At 45.2% G+C, this 21,470-nt stretch overlaps 1 protein-coding gene and 1 pseudogene across 13 annotated transcripts; one reads left to right on the top strand and one right to left on the bottom strand.

The window, feature by feature from the left end:
- The first annotated feature begins 1,932 nt into the window (after positions 1-1,932).
- Positions 1,933-4,436, top strand: LOC124685888 (annotated as a pseudogene).
- A 4,018-nt stretch (positions 4,437-8,454) lies between these two features.
- Positions 8,455-14,212, bottom strand: LOC124691217 (disease resistance protein RPM1-like). Of its 13 annotated transcripts, none has more exons than XM_047224478.1 (6): positions 14,087-14,212; positions 13,129-13,986; positions 12,948-13,023; positions 12,132-12,848; positions 8,980-11,812; positions 8,455-8,885 (listed from the first exon to the last, which is right to left on the bottom strand). In XM_047224478.1, exon 5 carries the CDS (start codon positions 11,736-11,738, stop codon positions 9,009-9,011), a length of 2,730 nt encoding a protein of 909 aa, XP_047080434.1. In that variant the 5' UTR covers positions 11,739-11,812; positions 12,132-12,848; positions 12,948-13,023; positions 13,129-13,986; positions 14,087-14,212; the 3' UTR covers positions 8,455-8,885; positions 8,980-9,008. The 13 variants fall into 13 exon arrangements, with proteins under 13 accessions (XP_047080434.1, XP_047080437.1, XP_047080439.1 ...); XM_047224481.1 differs by having other exon boundaries at positions 12,132-13,023; positions 13,129-13,193; positions 13,336-13,986; XM_047224483.1 differs by having other exon boundaries at positions 12,132-13,601; positions 13,690-13,777; positions 13,866-13,986.
- Between the last annotated feature and the right edge of the window lie 7,258 nt (positions 14,213-21,470).

The following is a 21,470-nucleotide window of genomic DNA, read 5'->3' as shown; positions in this document are numbered from 1 at the left end:
GTAGTGCTTATTTGTACAATGGAGGTGCCTAGTTAGGCATCTGGCAATTATAAATAAGCGCCCGTCCTTTGACAATACCCGGTTTCTTTTGCTAAGCATCTCTCTAAACACTACTTGTCATTGTACATGCCCTAATGTTGTATCCAGTCTTGCTTGTGGGTTTTGTGAATTTGAAAAATAGATATGCAAGGCCGGACCACCTGGCACGACGTTGCCGGCCTCAGTTTCACGTTGTCCACTCCACCCAGCGGAATACACCTGGATCGGAGCAGAGAGGCCGGTCAACTTGCAGTACTCGATCCTTCTGCTGTTCCCAGGTGGCGGGCGGCGAAACCGCGTATGTCGATCGAGACCACATCTCCGGCGATCGTGTGTCGCGCCGGCCGCCGGCTGAAGCACGTCGGAGCCAACGCGGCGGGCCGTATCTCAGTGGAACAGTTGGTCAAAAGTCAAAACCTTAGGTCGATCGCATATCTCGTGTCTTAATAAGTACAGTAGCAAACCTTAGGCACCAAGTTGCGATCGATGCTGCCGCGCGCGCATTGTACATCCTACTCGTAGCCACGTATTGTACGTACTACCGACCTAGGAAAGGAACTGAAGTGCATCTTCTCCTTCGTTCCCTCCGTCGCAGAAAACAAAACAAAAGTAATCAAGAGAAAACGCGCCTATCTGAAACTTTCCTTATCTGTCAGCGTGATCCGTGGGCCGCGCTAGCTCTAGTCCAGCCCATTTCACTTTCCTTTTGCGTGTACCAATACATTTTCGATGGCAAGTAAAAAAAGACGTAAATAAACGCAAGTTCAAATTTGTTACGTACCCTCCTATTCTGGCAATTCTGAAGGTTCCCTGCCGTTTGCCTCCCCTGCAATTCTGCATGAAACAGCGCCGTATTAACAGACACAACAATATTTGGTTAGTATACATTATTACATCCTTCCGTTGGCGTGACGAAAGAAACGAATTGATGATCATCTTCACACCGCCTCTCCAACGACGCGGCTCATTGAGCAGCACAATTACTCCTGTTTTCATAGTCTACTTTCGTCGAAGCTTCCTCAATTCGCCTCATACTATATAATCGGAGCTGCAGCATATCCGAAACTCAGGCATCTACCAGCAAATCGTCCGTCCTAGGAGGATCGTCACAACCCGGTCTTCTCTTCTTGACCCATCACCTCGCCGCCGCGTCCATTGATCGATCGATCCATAGCTTCAACATCCTTCTCGCGTCTTGCCTTGAGCTGCATTGCCGCAAAAACCCATGGATCGCGCCGACATCTGGATCGCCGCGGGGCGCCGCTCTGTGACGTCATCGTCGTCGTGGCAGCCGGCGAGGCAGTGGCGCAAGGCCCTCAACGTCATCCGTACGTGCCACAGGCTCGCCCGACTCGGCATTCTCTCCACCGGCGTCCACCTGCCACGCAGCGCCTCCTACGTCGCAATCAAGATCCACCACGACAGCGACTCCGACGCCGCTGACGACACCTCCTACGGCGCGACATTCTCCGTTGCCGCCGACGACGACTCCTTCAAGGGCCTGGTCAAGGACAAGCGGGACGACTGCTTCCGCAGCCTCGGCGGCGGCGCCGGCATCGCGGCCGCGCTGGCGTCCGGCGCGGAGCGCGGCATCCGCGGGGACGACGGCGACGTGCGCCGCCGCAGGGAGGCGTTCGGCGCGAACACGTACCCCAAGCCGAAGCCCAAGAGCTTCCTCGCCCACGTCTGGGACGCGCTCGGGGACGTGTTCCTCATCGTGCTCCTCGTCTGCGCCGCCGTCTCCCTCGGCTTCGGGATCAAGGAGCACGGCCTCAAGGACGGCTGGTACGACGGGGTCAGCATCTTCCTCGCCGTCTTCCTCGTCGCCGCCGTCTCCGCGGTCAGCAACCACGGCCAGGCCAAGCGGTTCGACAAGCTCGCCAGCGAGTCCGGCAACATCGCGGTCACCGTCGTCCGCGCCGCGCGGAGGCAGGAGGTCTCCATATTCGAGATCGTCGTCGGGGACGTCGTGGTGCTCAAGATCGGCGACTCCGTGCCGGCGGACGGAGTGTTCCTCGAAGGGCACGGCCTGCAGGTGGACGAGTCGAGCATGACAGGTGAGCCCCATCCTGTTGAGATCGACGCAGAGAAGATGCCCTTCCTCACCGCCGGCGTCAAGATCATCGACGGCTACGGCCGGATGCTCGTCACCGCCGTCGGCACCGACACCCTGTGGGGCGAGATGATGAGCAGCATAACCAAGGAGACCACCCAGCCCACGCCGCTCCAGGAGCGCCTCGAGCGCCTCACGTCCAGCATCGGCAAGATCGGCGTCGCCGTCGCCGTGCTCGTCTTCACCGTGCTCACCGCGCGCCACTTCACTGGCAGCACCAAGGACGACCAGGGCAAGCCGCTCTTCGACAAGGCCCATGTCACCTTCGACAAGGTATTCAGCGCGCTCGTGGGCATATTTCAGCAGGCCGTAACCATCATCGTCGTCGCGATTCCAGAGGGCCTCCCGCTCGCCGTCACGCTTACACTCGCATTCTCCATGAAGAGGATGGTCAAGGAGAACGCCCTGGTGCGCCGCCTCTCGGCGTGCGAGACAATGGGTTCCGTCACGGCCATCTGCACTGACAAGACCGGGACGCTCACGCTGAATCAGATGAAGGTCACCGAGTTCTGGGTTGGCACGGAGCAGCCTACAGCCGCCACGGCCATCGCCGGGAGCGTCGTCAGCTTGCTCTGCCAGGGAGCTGGGATCAACACCACCGGAAGTGTGTACAAGCCGGACAACGTATCGCCGCCGGAGATATCGGGCAGCCCGACGGAGAAGGCGCTGCTTTCCTGGGCCGTGGCGGACCTCGGCATGGACGCCAATGAGTTGAAGAGGAGCTGCAAGGTGCTGCACGTTGAGGCCTTCAACTCTGACAAGAAGCGCAGTGGCGTGATGATCAGGGACAACGCCACGGGCTCGGTGATCGCGCACTGGAAAGGCGCCGCCGAGATGGTCTTGGCCAACTGCTCAATGTACGTGGACACGGACGGAGCGGCGCGCGAGCTCGGCGTGGAGCAGAGGAAGAATCTCGAGAAGGTCATCAACGACATGGCTGTGGGCAGCCTCCGGTGCATCGCATTCGCCTACAAGCAACTCGACAGCGAGCAAGCAAAGATTGACGACGAGGGGCTGACATTGCTGGGCTTCGTCGGCTTGAAAGACCCGTGCCGACCAGAGGTCAAAGCGGCCATTGAAGCTTGCACCAAGGCCGGCGTCGCCGTCAAGATGGTCACCGGCGACAACGTCCTCACAGCACGCGCGATCGCAAAGGAGTGTGGCATCATATCCAGCAACGACCCCAACGGCATCGTCCTAGAGGGGCACGAGTTCCGCGCCATGTCGCCGGAGCAGCAGCTCGATATCGTGGACAACATCCGCGTCATGGCTACGCTCGCTGCCGATGGACAAGCTGGTGCTGGTGCAGCGGCTGAAGCAGAAGGGCCATGTGGTCGCCGTGACCGGCGACGGCACCAACGACGCGCCGGCGCTCAAGGAGGCCGATGTCGGCCTGTCCATGGGCGTCCAGGGCACAGAGGTAGCCAAGGAGAGCTCTGACATCATCATCCTCAACGACAACTTCGACACGGTGGTGACGGCCACACGGTGGGGACGCTGCGTCTTCAACAACATCCAGAAGTTCATCCAGTTCCAGCTCACCGTCAACGTCGCCGCGCTGGTCATCAACTTCGTCTCCGCGATCACCACGGGCAAGATGCCGCTCACCACCGTGCAGCTCCTGTGGGTGAACCTGATCATGGACACCATGGGCGCGCTGGCGCTGGCCACGGACACGCCCACCAAAACCCTCATGGACCGCCCGCCCATCGGCCGCACCGCGCCGCTCATCAGCAACGCCATGTGGCGCAACCTCATGGCGCAGGCGCTCTTCCAGATCGCCGTGCTGCTCGCGCTCCAGTACCGCGGCCGCGACGTCTTCGGCACCGACGAGAAGACCAACGGCACCATGATCTTCAACGCCTTCGTCCTCTGCCAGGTCTTCAACGAGTTCAACGCGCGCGAGATCGAGAAGAAGAACGTCTTCGCCGGGGTGCTAAAGAACAGGATGTTTCTGGCAATCATCGCCGTCACGCTCGCCCTGCAGGTGCTCATGGTGGAGGTGCTCACGAGGTTCGCCGGCACCAAGAGGCTCGGGTTGGGACAGTGGGGCGTCTGCCTCGCCATCGCCGTCGTGTCATGGCCCATCGGCTGGGCCGTCAAGTTCATCCCAGTGCCAGACCGGACGCTACATCAGATCTTCACACGCCAAAAATCATCATCATAATTCATACTGCATTGTTCATATTTCACATAGCTTGATTATTAGGGGATTCTTTCATACTTAGATACATTGTTTCCTTTAGACATCATCCGTCGAATCTTACTATGTAATTATTACTGTAATAAATAAACAGTTCGTATTTTCTTTTCTTCAAATTAGTATTTCCCAGATCTTCCATTTAGAGCTATAGCTGACTTCAGTTCTTGCAAAACATGGCAACTTGGCTATCATGCAGCTAGCTATCCATGTGGAGAAGAATGTGTACAGCGAACGCATCTGGTACTATATTACTTCAGGCACTATATGCCTGACACCTGAATATCAGCTTGAATGCACCTAATATGATCACAATTCTCGCTGTCAGTCATAAGATATTAGTGTCCGTTCTAGATTGTCCACATGTTTGGTCTTTTTGAGGTCTGCAACTCTGAAACTAAAGCACCTAGACAACATCTTCGGAATGTTTCGTGTAGAGTACTACGTACTTTACTATCTGATTGGGTTTTGCTTTAGCTTGTTGCCTTGCCTCTGAACATTTTCCATTATTCCAGAATAAAACTTTTGACAAATTTGCAGCGCATCAGTTCCTTCCAATCTTTCTTGCAAGCATCCATCTTGTCATTACCCAGTATGTTGATCACTAGTGTTATTTTGATTCTTAAGTTTTGGGATGAACTAAAATGCATCTTCATTCAGAAGCCGTCAGAGAGATTTGAGAGTTTTGGCAAGTTGGCTACCGTGTTTCCATCATGCAGCTAGCTATCCATGTGGAGAAGAATGTGTACAGCCAACGCATCTGGTATATATATTATTTCAGGTACCATCCATGCCTGACACCTGAATGTCAGCTTGAATGCACCTAATATGATCACAATTCTCGCTGTCAGTCATAAGATAGTGTCCGTTCTAGATGGTCCTCGTGTGTGGTCTTTTTTTTTTAGGTCTGCAACTCTGAAACTAAGCCTAGACAATATCTTCTGAAACTAGGTCTACTTTACTATCTGATTGGGTTTTGCTTTTGGTTGTTGCATTTTTCATTATTCCAGAATATAACTTTTGACAAATTTGCAGCGCATCAGTTCCTTCCAATCTTTCCCTGAAAGCATCTATCTTGTCATTACCCAGCAAGTTGATCACCCTTGTTACTTTGATTCTTAAGTCTGGGGAGGAACTAAAATGCATCTTCATTCAGAAGCCGACGAGAGATGAGAGGAGGGTGCGCAACTATTACTACTAACTTAAAAAATAAACAGTAACATAGATGCAATATAAGGTAAATCATAAACTACTATAATACGTAGACATTAGATAAGTGTTAGTACATGTGAAGAACGCAAATTCTCTGGTACACAGGCTTTGACCAAGAAAGTTTCATGAGGTGACTGGATCAGCAAGCACAAATTGATGAGTATTTTCACCAGAATGTTTAGAGCCACAAGAAATTTCCCCTAGAGTATCAGTGGCAGTGTATTGACATTTGACATGTGCAGCAACAAACCACAAATCCAAGATCACCACGTAGCTATCAGTAAAATGAGTCCGATGCATAATCTGTGAAAATGAGCTTGTATACAAGATTGCAAGAAATCTAAAGATACAGAGAAGGATTTCAAATCGTGATTTTGAGGAATAGCCGGATCAGCAGTCAGCAGAAGGCTGCAGTAGAAAAAGTAACTTTGCGACAAACAAAAGTAGGCAACGGCTTCAAAATGGCACGAATTTTTTTTAAGTTTGTACATAAGAGCATGCAAATGAGACAATAATACTACAAATCTAGTCACTTTAATCAGTAACGGTGATGACAGTGCACAACAAGACTCTCCAGACCCTGGAAGTGCCGAGGGTTCTTGTAACGAGCAAGCTCTCTAGGCCTCTGAGTAAATGGAAAAAACCCCCAGATGACACGGTCAAATTAAATTCAGATGGGGCTATTCAGGTTGATAGTGGATATGCAGCCTCAGGAGTAGTCGCGAGAGACAATATTTCCTTCTTGGCCGCCACCTGTAGGAGCTATCAAGGATTATCAGATTCTTTGAGTGTTGAGACTGTTGCATTAAGAGATGCTGTGTTGTTGGTAGTGGAGCGTGGGTATCAAAAATTGATCTTTGAAACTGATTGTACTGAGCTTCTCAAGCACTGGGACAACTGGGCTTTTGATAGATCAACGATTAAGCCGATTCTTGTTGAGATTGATGAGTTAGTTAATGCTTTTAGTTCTTTCTGTTTTGTTTTTGCCCGTCGTGAGGCTAACCAAGCGGCTCACTGTTGCGCAAAGTATGCGTCAATCCAGGCGAGATCGTTTTCTTGGGACACTGAGCCACCGGCTTTTTTAGTTCACAGCCTAGAGGCTGATTGTAATCCTGTGTTGATTGATTAATAAAGAGCACGGTTTCTCCTAAAAAAACCATGGATTTGCATTTTGCAATGACAAGTGCATGAGACGACATTATTAAACCTAAACATTTCGTTAACGTAATAACTAGCTTAAAATAAATTTTCGTTTGCTATAGAATTCCTGATAAAGCAGTTTAGAACTAGACCATGAGAAGTCTGAGAGTGTGAACTTGGCGGCACAATGATTGTGCCATCAGAATTTGTTTATGATTCAACAAGCTTTAACAATGTACAGAGACGAAATATGGATCCTGAACTGCAGTAAGTAAACTTCTGATAGCATTAAGAATTTGCATGACATACAAGGCATGCCAAAATTTCAGTTTATAGCTTTCATTATTTCCATAATATCTACTAGGTTCAAGACATATAAGGCATGCAAAATTTAAGGACTGTTACAGCATGATATATAAGGCATGACGAAATTTCAGGACTGTTGCATAGCAGTTAGAAAAGAATTGTATCAGCAATACAAAAGAAATCAGTAAGACAGTTTAAAATAGTCACTAATTGACAAGAAGTATCTGCAAAACTACACTATGGAAGCAGAGTTTGGACAACATCTTAGAGCAAAATATGCTGCACAAATTGGATTTAATAGGGCAACAACCTAGTGGCTGATGATGGTATGACAGTTTAGACAGGAATTTAAGATTGCAAAATGTTGGCCGCGGACAACTTAATCAAAACAAGAATAAAAAGCACCCACAGGTAACGAGTCAAAGTGGTGAATCCACAACTTAATTATCTGGTAATACAGAACCAGTCTTTAAGTAGAAACATGTCATTGGTGAAATCTGCTTTTTTTTTCCCGAACACAAGCCTAAGCGTGTGTTATTGTATATTAGAAGAAGCCCTCAAGAAGACGGGAGCATACATGGTGGTAGCAGAGCTACAAAATAAGTTCAAAGAAAAAGAAAGCTGTATAAGGCTAGCTTTGTTAGGCCTGCAGGTCCTAAGGTGAATTATGCTATTAGCTAACCCTCAGAATGAAACAATTCGGTCCTACCAGCCTAGCACAAGGTGTTTTTTTTTTAAAAAAAATCGGTTTTGAAACCTGTGATCTACACAGTGTTTGACTTTGACACCATCAATGGAACACTGTGCAGATTTCAATGAAGAAAACTGACATTTCTTCGCCATATGTAACATCTGACTTCCCACCTCACACTGAGAACTGTGCGGTAATTATATTTTTATACTAGATGAAAAAAATTGTTTTGCCATGGAAAAAATTATATGTATACGAAAATCTTTGTTGAATCGACAGGAAAATAAGATTTCATGAGCCCGGTAAGATTACGTAGTCAGTTATGCTTTCGTCGGAAGTCTTCTTGCCTATGCCGAGGTGATTTGCTGATTTTTACTCTGAATCTCCCAGTTAGCTTAGCCTCCACACGTCCTGTTATTGGTTGATCCACAGATGAGCGTAGTTAGGTATCTTCTTCCTCAAGCCACCACCGAGGTTTGCTGTACCTTCACCAGGACTCCAGATACAGGATCGTCCACAGACAGGCAATATCCTTCTGGACAAGGACATGACTCCTAAAATTTCAGACTTCGGAATCGCAAGGCATCAACCTAGAGAATTCAATCCTCAAATCACAATGCTATATAACTGCAGAAAAAGAAAACCATTTCAAATAACAAATCATAGAGCAATACGTGCAGTTTGCCCATTATAAAATATAGTTGCAGGACCTACATGAATATTCCCAGCATTATGAGATCACAGGAGATGCCATAGTATATAACAGTCACAAGTATATTGGTAGAGAAATGCCATATAGTATACAAATTGATCAACGAGGGTTGGACTTATAGAGTCAAATTACAACTTCTAGTCTAAGAAAGAAACTCTTGTTTGGAACTAGGAGGAAAACCTTCTCCGGGACGAACCTTTCCACTTCCAAATCCTGACACTAGTAACTACAGCAACCAATGCATATCTAGATGGATGCTACGTCTTCCTCCACAAGACTCGGACATACAATAAGGGAAATGCTATTTAAAAACAAATAAACACATTTCACAAGAACACCAATAGTAGTTCATTTTTGTTTCGTAAAACAAAAGGTAGCGGCTCAAAAAGCGAAGCACAGTGGAAAATGGTATGCATCAGCTGGAGTCTGGAAACCTCAGATGAAGAGATTTTTCTTCTGTCGTTGCACCGACCTACATATACATATATGGACAACAACTTGCATCAACACATGTTAAACTAGAAATTTATATGCATGACAGGCGAACTCGCAGTTCAGCGACTTACATGCACATTTATTGACCAGGAAACAGCAGTCAATCCCGAAAAGTATGCCAGAATCGGCGCATACCGCCAATTCTAGGACATTGGCGCAGCAATGTCAAAAAGCCCGGGGTGATTTCGTAGAAGCATAGATACTGGAGAGTCACAAGGAACTCAATGCCAGGTGGGACCTGTGTCATGCTGTTGAGGTTGACTATGAATAATCTTTCCAGTGTCGCCATGGAACCTTCCTCTATCTCTAGCTGGTCCAGATGAGGAAGGTCTTTTAACTGAAGGGTCTTCAGGTTAGGGAACCACTCCTTGAGAAATGCCAGCTTCTTTCCACAGTATGCTTTGTTCAAATATAGCTCCGCCAAATTTGTCAACCGAGAAAGGGATGGAAGGGGGTCTTCTATCAGCTGTGATAAATTTAGACCCAATTCGTACAAGTTTTGGCCTAAGGCTTTGAAAGTCTCTTTGTCTAATTGTCCTCTCAAATATAGTTTTTGCACTTTCGACGGGAGGGCATTCAACCAAAGAACCTCATTACCATCACTTGCAATCACATCTAGGAAGGACAGAAATTGCATCTGAACTAGAGAGTTGCAGAGGCATTCACAGTATACTCTTTTCACATTACATAACCTTAGGCTTCTTAATTGCCTCAGCTCCCCTAGCTGTCTAACAGACTCATCCTCTGCTACCAATGCTTGTAGTGTCTGCAGGTTTGTTAGGTTACCAAGGCCCTTGGAGACGCTTACACCACTTGACCACAAGAGAACTCTAGCAGATGGATCAATGATTTTCTGAGCGAATAAGTGCCTAATCTTCTTCAGTTTCACAATTCCTCTAGGCAACTTATGTACGTCAGAATTATACAGGTCTAGTGTCAACAAATTTGAAAGCTTCTCAATAGACTCCGGGACCATCTTCACTTTTGAATTACGTAGACTCAAATGGCGTAGATTGAAAAGATCCCCAATAGCATATGGAATCTTCTCGATAGGCAGACCAGCTAATTCTAGCACTGTCATATATCTTGTCTTCTCAGATAGCAGAGGTAGTAGAGTGAGTGATGGCATACTATCATCCAATGCAGTGATGGATCGAAGCTGATGTAGACTTGAAATTGATTGTTCAATGTCCTTCTTTAGATTATGTATTACCAATCGGCGTCCATCTTTCTCAAGATATCCCCCACATTTCTCTTCCTCATATGCAACACCAAAACAATCATTCTGACACAAATCAACTGCCAATTCACGTAGTATATCGTGCATTCTGAATTTCTTTATCCTACCAAATAAGTTCCTTTCAACAAGTTGTAGCATGTTTCTGTGAAGCAACTCCTTCATATATCCTTCTGCCACTTCTTCTAATGTGCTTGCACCTCTCTCCTCGATAAAACCCTCTGCTGTCCACAACCGTGCAAGCTTTTTTCTGCGGAAAAGATAGTCTTCTGGGAATAAGCTGCAATACAAGAAACAACTTTTCAAGTGTGTTGGAAGGTAGATATAGCTCAAGTAAAGAATGTTCCTGACATGTTCCATGCTTGGGTTGTTAACTAGCTCCCACTCAAGTTGGTCATGTATTCGCTTGAATTCCTCTCTCGTCTTGTCGCGCACGAAGAGGAGTCTGCCAACAGCTACAATTGCAAGAGGTATCCCTTTGCACTTGCTAACGATTTCTTGTGCTAATTCTTCCAGTTCTATAGGGCATTTGTGATTTGTATCTCTCGAAAACCCCATCTTACAAAAGAGTTCCCATGAGTGATCTCTTGACAGAGCTTCAAGTGTTATTCTCCGGTCTTGCAAAGCATGGTGAGCTACACCATCTATGCGTGTTGTCACAAGTACTCTACTGCTCTTCTGATTTTGAACAAGTGCTCGAAATAGGTCGTTGACGGCTTCCGGATCCCAAACATCATCCAGTACAATCAAATACTTCTTGTCATCTAGGAATGCCTTCAGTTCATCTTGAAGGTCTTTAGTGTCCATGTGGTCCATGTTAGCTGGTGTGCTATTTCTCCCTTTGTACAATTCAGTTATTAGGTACTTCAGAACATCTTTTATGGAGTAAGTTTGAGAGATGGAGACCCAGGCATGACATTCAAACTTTCCTCTCTCCTTCTTGTAGACATTTGCAGCCAAAGCTGTTTTACCAAGCCCTCCCATTCCATGAAGCGCTATCACACAGCGTTCCAAATCATCACCTGCCAACATCTTCTCAAGTTTTTCTCTACTTTTATCCACCCCAACAAGATCTTCTTCAACAAGGGAACGTGAAATGCTTGCAAGATGTTGGGATCTCTCAACAATGTAACTCGAGTCGCTGGAGTTCCCACCATCTACCACAGTAACCCACCGATCTTTAGCCTGGAAGAGATACGCAAGATTGACCTCTGCTTCCTTAGCAATCCTGTTTAAGGAAAGCATCACATTTGGTTGCTTGAATCCTTTTTTCAGATAGGTACCCCACCTAGTATCATGTTTATGACCAGTAAGATACAAATACTCATCCACAATGTCCTCAATCTTGTGGGCAAGCATTCTTAACTCTTGAACCCAGATTCCATAGTTCTGATTCTTCAGATTCCGTATGTCCACTCGGCAAAGAAATCCATGCATTAGCCTGAGTTCACTTCTGATGCGACCCATCCTGCCTTGAAGCTCTGTTAGCTGTGCAATGAACTTTTGGAATTGAGAGTTAGCCTGCTGTACTGCCTTATTTCCTAGAGCAACGCCAATCTTTAACACAGTCGAAAGAATCACTGCCTCAGCCATTTGCTTCGAGTTTGATGCAGCTAGACTGCCCAGTAGGTGACCAGTGTGTCTTCAGAGTTTTTTAACAACGTATTCTACAAAGGAGGGTACGATGCGATAAGATAACTACTAAGAATCAAAAAAAGACAGAAAAATTTAAGAAACCAAGGTTGCTGAGACCTATGGTCAAATCTTAAAGGCATACATGTTCTCTGTAGTTATATGTCAACAGTTCTTAAAAGTATAATGTTGTATAATATATTTTCATGCGACAATGCTATACACTTTTTCATGTGACAATGAATGGCGTGGTTCTTTGGTAAACCTGGTACACCAAACCTTTGTAGACCTATTTAGAAATTTTCAAATATTGCAGCGAAAATTGTGGACATAAGCACAACATCTATAAAATACCTTCGCTCGTAGTCGTAGGTCATCCACCGGTGCTGCAGTTCTTGGTCATACTGACCGCAATATGAGTTTTCCTTCCTCTACGCGCCACTTCACTTCTTCCTGTTCACCCTGTGCCACATTCTGGTGCTTGCTCTGCTTCTCCTCTTCGTTCACTACTCAGCGGCAGTAACAGTGATCAGCAGCGAGGAGCTATTCTTATACAGAGCTCGGGTGCTTCTAGCAATGGCTGAGAGGCGCCAGACTAGTAGTTCGAATGGTGTGTTATAGCATTTCTTGTGCCAATTGTGCTTCATGGTACTTACTTGTGCGGTGAAGTCTTATCAACATGTACACCATTTCCTGGTCACAAAAATAAGTACACTATTTTCAAACATTGAGAACCTTAGAACTTCAGCTCACTTATTGGCGATATGGACAATGATGCATATGCTAATTTCCAAGGAACAGTACGCAAGTCGCAGGACCAAACTTAGCTATCATTGAATAGTTCAACGTTTGATTAATTGGGTGGAAGTGAAGCCTCACTTGTGGTGTGGTGCTGAATCGCCCAGAAATTTTCTTGGCATGAAGAAATTGACTTTCTTAAAAGTTATCATCTTCTACTGAATCTACTTAAGTTTAGGTCCCGGTATACAGTCTGCTTCTGATGACACGCCAGCATCATTGGTGTACATACGATTGTCCGGTTTGATGTTTGAAATCTTCTTATCCTCATAACTATACAACAATTAACAAGGGACACACCAAAATTTCCGAGAAAATAAAATAAGAAAACTACAGCAGGAGTCTTATGCTGTGATCAGCAGCCATACTTACCCGAAGTTAGTTATTTTCACATCTTTCATATATAAATAACTGTACAGACCAGCATCATTGCTGTCCATACAATTTTCTGTTCAAACATAAAAACACAAGTACACTGTATGAAACAATGGGAAGCACTAAAATCCAAGAATAATCCAATACAGGGACTGCAGCTAGAGTATTGTATTCTGACCTTTTGTTCCTCTATCAATATCTGTGAGAAGTTGACTAGCTTTCACATCTTTCATTTACAAACAACTGTACAGGATAAGACCAGAGAAATCTACAGATTTAATTAATGCTCACTCACAAACTTATTGACAACACAGATACATAAAATGAAAATATCAACTTATTATCTCAATTCCATATCCAGAAGAAAAGGCAAATGCATAATTACCAATAGCGTATCCTGTTATGTTGAGGGTGGATGGGCTCTTGGTTCAGTGGTCAGAGGCTGAGAGCGCAGTGGCGCTTCTTTCTTAATAAAATGGCTCCCCCCCCTGTTGGTCTTTTTTTTTTGTTATGTTGAGACTCGTCATACAGATTCAGGAGGTACAACGGTTCAGAGGTCAATAAGTATCCACTCCTTCAGAGCTTCTGCAACTAAGATGTTCACAGCCACGGTTTCTCCGGTAATAAGAAACATGGATATGTTCAATGTAACTGCAGAAATAACATTTCTTCATGAAAACAACAATCCAATGTTTGAACTGAACTTGATAGAGCAAACTCTGGCTTTTCCAAAAGATACCATAAAACAAACAGGAAGGCAAAACAAACTGCATCAATTTCTTGCTAATTTCAGTTACCAAACTCCTTCGGTGCGCTTCCCTCGAGCCCTGCACTCGTCGCAAGCAGATGCCAAGAGGCAAGAAGTTCAGTCTTTAAGCTGTTTTATGATCGACAAATGAATGGTGTCTTGCATACAGGTAGTTGTTGAAGTCCTTGTAGGAGCCACTCCAGATCACCAACGTCTCGTTGAATCCTTGGCTGAAGTCATTTCGTCCCAAGATTAGGAGGTCCAGATCTTTCCACTTGACCAAGTGTTCTGCGCAACAAGTGTCAAGCAGGTTGTGAATGCTCAAGGGTTGGTTGAATTCAATTGGAGCAGAGGAAGGATTGGTTGTGAATGTAAGGATGCTGCCTACCTGACCTGTGTGCATCCGTGCATGTCTTACCACCGCAATAGAATGCATACACGGTGGCTGATTTCTTCGCGCGCGCCCTTGCCGGCCACCGAGGGAGGAGGGCGAGAGCGTCGACGGTCGGTGACAACGACAGCATCTGCAAGAAGCGCGCGAGTTAGAGGAGAGCACATGCCGCCCGTGAGAGAGATGTGAGGCTCCGCTTGAATATATACCTACGAATCGCGATGGACCTACCTAGCTAGCGAGCGTGTTCGCTGGCCGGTGGGCGGCGGCGGCGCCATCGCCGGCAGGGGGAAGGGATATGATTGGGGCGATTGAGAGTGGTTCGGCTCTGCATCGTCACTGGATCCGGATCGGACGGTTGTGAATTCAGAAGCACTGTCCCGCAAAAAAATATACCTGGAAAATAACAGGGAAAAAGGCCTCCGTAGGTTGTTGCATTTTGCATGTAGATGTCTCGAACCATCTGGAGCAGCTTAAGATAAATTACTTTGTACTCGAGTTTCTTAACCAAATTTCATATATTATCTCTATACATAAAAATGATGCCTTAGATTTGTCTCAGTTTAGATGTATCTAAATTCAGAAAATAAAATATATCCTTTTATGTATATTTTAGTGCTTCTAGTCCATTCAAAAACTGTGTTTTTTTTTAACAGGGGAAGGGACCCGAAGGTCTAGTAGCTGCATTTATATTCCAGCGGTGGTTTTACATTTTACAGATAGGTCCAAAGAGAAAAGGAAAGTACAATCAGGACCTGCAAATTTGCACCAAGAACCCTTTAAAAAATCTACGAAAAGCAATCGGGTCCTCTGCCAAACCACTCGTCATCCGTGCCAGCACCGCCGAGGACATGCCACTTGGGACAACGATGCTGAGAAGTGCCCGCAAGGAGTAGCTGAAGATCCTCTGCAATGGCCTTGCGCCTGGAGGAAGAAGCGCCATCATCTTGTGGTTGTGGAGGGCTGCCCTTCGACCAAAGATAGCCGGGGCAAGACGGCCGCCGCCGTCGCAAGTCCCCCACCGATGAACTCCGGGGAACACCTGCAGCTTGAGCTCCCCGCAGCCCAGATCGAGGACGGAGCTAGCACGCGTCCTCTCCAATGCAACCATCACCATGATGGCTTTGCATCGAAGCCTAGCCAGCTGAATCCATCGGATTTGAGCCACCAATGAGCTTTATTGGAGGGGATGACGAGGTAGCACCGCCATCCGCCTTTGGCTCCATCCTCTAGAGCACCACGGCCAATAACATCACCCCCACCCACCACTAGAGACCGCTCGAAAACTCCAGCAGTGAAATCCCATCGGCATAGAGCCAAACGCCACGGGGGACAAAACTTAGACTAGAACTAATCCTAGACCTACACTACTGCTATACATGGGAGGGTCCCTCACCAATCTCAACGCCGGCAGCCCCCGGAGAGGAGAGGGGAGGGATATGCTTACAACTGGTTGATACAACCCATTGCTCCAAAAAGATCAACCATGTGCCAATAACACTACAAGACATGTTGCGATGAATGCATGGGGCACCACATTGATTTCTCTCATCGGGATATTATTACTTTTTTGTAAAGGCATAGGTTTTATCAAACCCGGAAATAATCAATTAAAAAGGTGATTTCTATCAAAACCTATGGAAGTCTAAAATATGTTCGTGGACCAACAATTATCTTTTGAATTTTTATCAATAGTTGAAAATAGTGGGGCGAAGATTTTATCTACAATTTTACACGCGTAATGAAATAAAAAAAAAGATAGTAATAATCATGTTAGTGATAAAGAATATTTTATATAAATAGGGATTTAAGCGGGTGATGTGTCCTTGGGACACCACAACCTACTACAACCAAACTGTGAATTCAACTATTATCCAACATCGGTCATATTCCACCTACAATATTGTCATCGTGGTGAACAGACAGATGCCTGTGGCAGGCTTATGTTGGGGCCGATGAACACCGGAGGATCCAGGGGAGATGATGCGATGAAGATCGCACACAGAAGAACTCACAAACACCACGATGTACCCAGGTCTAGGGCCCTCGTGAGGAGTTAAAACCCCTACATCATGCATGGGTGACTGTATAAGAGTTGTATATGAGAGCTACAACGGTGCTCCCTGAGCTGTGTTTCTATCTCTAATGGTGTTCCTGTGAACTGAATAGCTAGAGGTGGAAGACCAGAAGAGTTGCAGAGGAATGAGGCCCGAAGGGGTTGCCTGTGAGTGTATGATGATGCTGTGACTCCAAGTGCAGGCGCCAGCGAAGTATTTTCCCCACAAGGGTGACTCGAGGGTTTTTATCGAATCTTGGGGAACTGGATGAAAGAGTATATTCTTCTCTCTTCTTCAAGCAATCCTGCAGGTAAAGTAAATGCCTTGTGTCCCCAAATCCATCGTGTGGTTGTCAAGCACAAGGTTTCACGTAAGTAAATAACACAAGTAGTAATAAAACAAGTAGTAAACTAAACTAGATAAAGCAACTAAGTAAAAAAAATATAAAGAGGTTGATTGTTTCTGGTGTTTTGGATGCAAACAATAAAGATAAACGTTTTTGTATTTTTGGAATAAAATAGTGAAACAAATAGAAAACAATGTAAATGTAATATAAAGGTGTTTCTTATGATATAAAGGGGTTCATGGGTTTAATTGACTATTCTCTCGTAAAGTTGTGGTGGACAAAAAAAATCATCAATGAGATATGAAGGTACAAATATTATTATATGTAAGATCATAATTAATATGAGCATCACGTCCTAACATAGAGATGATGCAACACACCTCTCTTATGCTCCACAAGAATGAAACTTCATCAATCTTGTATTAATAACTAACAGAGCATAGCAATAAGTACTTTGACATAAAGTTTGAATATCAAATATGCTACCTTCAACAAACAAAATCATCATTGCTATCACATGATGAACATAGCACATGCATTCACTTTATCCCTAGTGAGGTAACAAAATAAAGGCAAAGCCATAATAGATCATGAACATATTGTCACTATCCAATCTCTAAAACTCTGCTACTCCATCTAACACACACATCACCCTCACACACGCTCTTGCATAGATGTTGGATCAGAACATAAACTTAAGAACGGGTACATAATATACATGTATCAATACATCTCACAAATATAATAAGAGCAGATCTCATAAAACAATATCATAGACCAAGGATCCACCACATAGGTATTACAAATAATCATGATAGGCAGCTCATATGATACAAAGTACTATGAAGAACATGAGAGAAATAGATCAAGCTACTGCCGCAAACCCGTAGTCCAGAGGTTGACTACTTCATCTTGATCATGGTGATGATGATGAATACGTTGGAGAAGGTGGAGATCCCTCCGACGGTGATCCCTGCGGAGTTTCCCCCCTCCAATCTTCTCTTCAGCATCCTCCGTTTTGGTGTTTCTATCTTTTTACGGCGCTCTCCTCCCGAGAACTCTTCGAGGCCATATATAGTGATTTTTAGGTAAAAATACGTCGGTTCTCGAAAGAATTAGGGCAAACGGATGATTGGCGGTCGAACGGATGTGGGTGTGATGGCGTGTAAGACACACGTCCGTTAGGAACCCCAAGAGGAAGGTGTGATGCGTACAGCAGCAAGTTTTCCCTCAGTAAGAAACCAAGGTTATCGAACCAGTAGGAGTCAAGGATCACGTGAAGGTTGTTGGTGACGGAGTGTAGTGCGGCGCAACACCGGGGATTCGGCGCCAACGTGGAACCTGCACAACACAATCAAAGTACTTTGCCCCAACGTAACAGTGAGGTTGTCAATCTCACCGGCTTGCTGTAAACAAAGAATTAAATATATAGTGTGGAAGATGATGTTTGTTTGCGAAGAACAGTAAAGAACAATTGCAGTAGATTGTATTTTAGATGTAAAGAATGGACCGAGATCCACAGTTCACTAGTGGTGTCTCTCCGATAAGATAAATAGCATGTTGGGTGAACGAATTACAGTTGGGCAATTGACAAATAGAGAGGGCATAACAATGCACATACATATCACGATGACTACTATGAGATTTAATCGGGGCATTACGACAAAGTACATAGACCGCTATCCGAGCATGCATCTATGCCTAAAAAGTCCACCTTCGAGGTTATCATCCGAACCCCTTCCAGGTATTAAGTTGCAAACAACGGACAATTGCATTAAGTATGGTGCGTAATGTAATCAACACAAATATCCTTAGACAAAGCATTGATGTTTTATCCCTAGTGGCAACGAGCACATCCACAACCTTAGAACTTTACGTCACATGTCCCAGATTCAATGGAGGCATGAACCCACTATCGAGCATAAATACTCCCTCTTGGAGTTACAAGTATCAACTTGGCCGAGCCTCTACTAGCAACGGAGAGCATGCAAGAACATAAACAACATATATATGATAGATTGATAATCAACTTGACATAATATTCCATATTCATCGGATCCCAACAAACACAACATGTAGCATTACAAATAGATGATCTTGATCATGATAGGTAGCTCACAAGATCTAACATGATAGCACAATGAGGAGAAGACAACCATCTAGCTACTGCTATGGACCCATAGTCCAGGGGTGAACTACTCACACATCAATCCGGACGCGATCATGGTGATGAAGAGTCCTCCGGGAGATGATTCCCCTCTCCGGCGGGGTGCGGAGAGTGATCTCCTGAATCCCCGAGATGGGATTGGCGGCGGCGTCTCCGGAAGGTTTTCCGTATCGTGGCTCTCGGTGCTGGGGTTTTCGCGACGAAGGCTATAAGTAGGCGGAAGGGCGGAGTCGGAGGGCCGACGAGGGGCCCACACCATAGGGCGGAGCGGGCCCCCTGCGGCCGCGCCGGCCTATGGTGCGGCCACCTCGTGGCCCCACTTCGTATCCCTTTCGGTCTTCCGGAAGCTTCGTGGAAAAATAAGACCCCGGGCGTTGATTTCGTCCAATTCCGAGAATATTTCCTTTGTAGGATTTACGAAACCAAAAACAGCAAAAAACGACAAGCGGCTCTTCGGCATCTCGTCAATAGGTTAGTGCCGGAAAATGCATAATAATGACATAAAGTGTGTATAAAACATGTGAGTATCATCATAAAAGTAGCATGGAACATAAGAAATTATAGATACGTTTGAGACGTATCAAGCATCCCTAAACGTAGTTCCTACTCGCCCTCGAGTAGGTAAACGATAACAAGGATAATTTCTGAAGTGACATGCTATCATAGTCTTGATCAATACTATTGTAAAGCATATGAGATGAATGCAGCGATTCGAAGCAATGGTAAAGACAATGAATAAACAACTGAATCATATAGCAAAGACTTTTCATGAATAGTACTTTCAAGACAAGCATCAATAAGACTTGCATAAGAGTTAACTCATAAAGCAATAAATTCTTAGTAGAAAGCTTTGAAGCAACACAAAGGAAGATATAAGTTTCAGCGAGTTGCTTTCAACTTCAACATGTTTATCTCATGGATAATTGTCAACACAAAGTAATATAACGAGTGCAATAGGTAAACATGTAAGAATCAATGCACACAGTTCACACAAGTGTTTGCTTCTAAGATAGAAAGAATAGGTAGACTGACTCAACAATAAAGTAGAAGAAGGGCCCTTCGCAGAGGGAAGCATGGATTACTATTTTTGTGCTAGAGCTTTTCATTTTGTAAACATAGAAATAATTTTGTCAACGGTAGTAATAAATCATATGTGTTATGTATAATACATCCTATAAGTTGCAAGTCTCATGCATAGATTACCAATAGTGCTCGCACCTTGTCCTAATTAGCTTGGATTTACATGGATTATCATTGCATAACATATGTTTCAACCAAGTGTCACAAAGGGGTACCTCTATGCCGCCTGTACAAAGGTCTAAGGAGAAAGATCGTATTTGATTTCTCGTATTTGATTATTCTCAACTTAGACATCCATACCGGGACAACATAGACAACATGTAATGGACTCCTCTTTTAATGCATAAGCATTCAACAACAGATAATATTCTCATAAGAGATTGAGGATTAATTGTCCAAACTGAAACTTCCACCATGATTCATGGCTTTAGTTAGCGGCCCAATGTTCTTCTCTAACAATATGCATACTCAAACCATTCAACTCATGGCAAATCTCCCTTACTTCAGACAAGACGAACATGCATAGCAACTCACATGATATTCAACAAAGGTGTAATAGTTGGTGGCGTCCCCAGAAGCATGGTTACTGATGGCGTGTAGACACACGTCCGTTGGGAACCCCAAGAGGAAGGTGTGATGCGCACAGCAGCAAGTTTTCCCTCAGTAAGAAACCAAGGTTATCGAACCAGTAGGAGTCAAGGAAGCACGTGAAGGTTGTTGGTGGCGGAGTGTAGTGCGGCGCAACACCAGGGATTCCGGCGCCAATGTGGAACCTGCACAACACAATCAAAGAACTTTGCCCCAACGTAACAGTGAGGTTGCCAATCTCACCGGCTTGCTGTAAACAAAGGATTAGATGTATAGTGTGGATGATGATGTTTGTTTGCGAAGAACAGTAAAGAACAATTGCAGTAGATTGTATTTCAGATGTAAAGGATTGGACCGGGGTCCACAGTTCACTAGTGGTGTCTCTCCCATAAGATAAACAAATGTTGGGTGAACAAATTACAGTTGGGCAATTGACAAATAAAGAAGGCATAACAATGCACATACATATATCATGATGAGTACTATGAGATTTAATTAGGGCATTACGACAAAGTACATAGACCGCTATCCAGACATGCATCTATGCCTAAAAAGTCCACCTTCGAAGTTATCATCCGAACCCCTTCTAGTATTAAGTTGCAAACAACGGACAATTGCATTAAGTATGGTGCGTAATGTAATCAACACAAATATCCTTAGACAAAGCATCGATGTTTTATCCCTAGTGGCAATAGCACATCCACAACCTTAGAACTTTACATCACATTGTCCCAGATTTAATGGAGGCATGAACCCACTATCGAGCATAAATACTCCCTCTTGGAGTCACAAGTATCAACTTGGCCAGAGCCTCTACTAGCAACGGAGAGCATGCAAGAATATAAACAACATATATGATAGATTGATAATCAACTTGACATAGTATTCAATATTCATCGGGTCCCAACAAACACAACATGTAGCATTACAAATAGATGATCTTGATCATGATAGGCAGCTCACAAGATCTAACATGATAGCACAATGAGGAGAAGACAACCATCTAGCTATCGCTATGGACCCATAGTCCGAGGGTGGACTACTCACACATCGATCCGGAGGCGATCATGGCGATGAAGAGACCTCCGGGAGATGATTCCCCTCTCCGGCAGGGTGCCGGAGGCTATCTCCTGAATCCCCCGA

The sequence above is a fragment of the Lolium rigidum genome, chromosome 2 (assembly GCF_022539505.1).
Source record: "Lolium rigidum isolate FL_2022 chromosome 2, APGP_CSIRO_Lrig_0.1, whole genome shotgun sequence".
Lineage (NCBI taxonomy): Eukaryota > Viridiplantae > Streptophyta > Magnoliopsida > Poales > Poaceae > Lolium > Lolium rigidum.
This window is presented reverse-complemented; position numbering and strand designations above follow the sequence as displayed.

What these genes read in the sequence shown, in the direction of transcription:
- LOC124691217 (XM_047224486.1), bottom strand. Translation starts at nt 11,738, where the DNA reads ATGGCTGAGGCAGTGATTCTTTCGACTGTGTTAAAGATTGGCGTTGCT.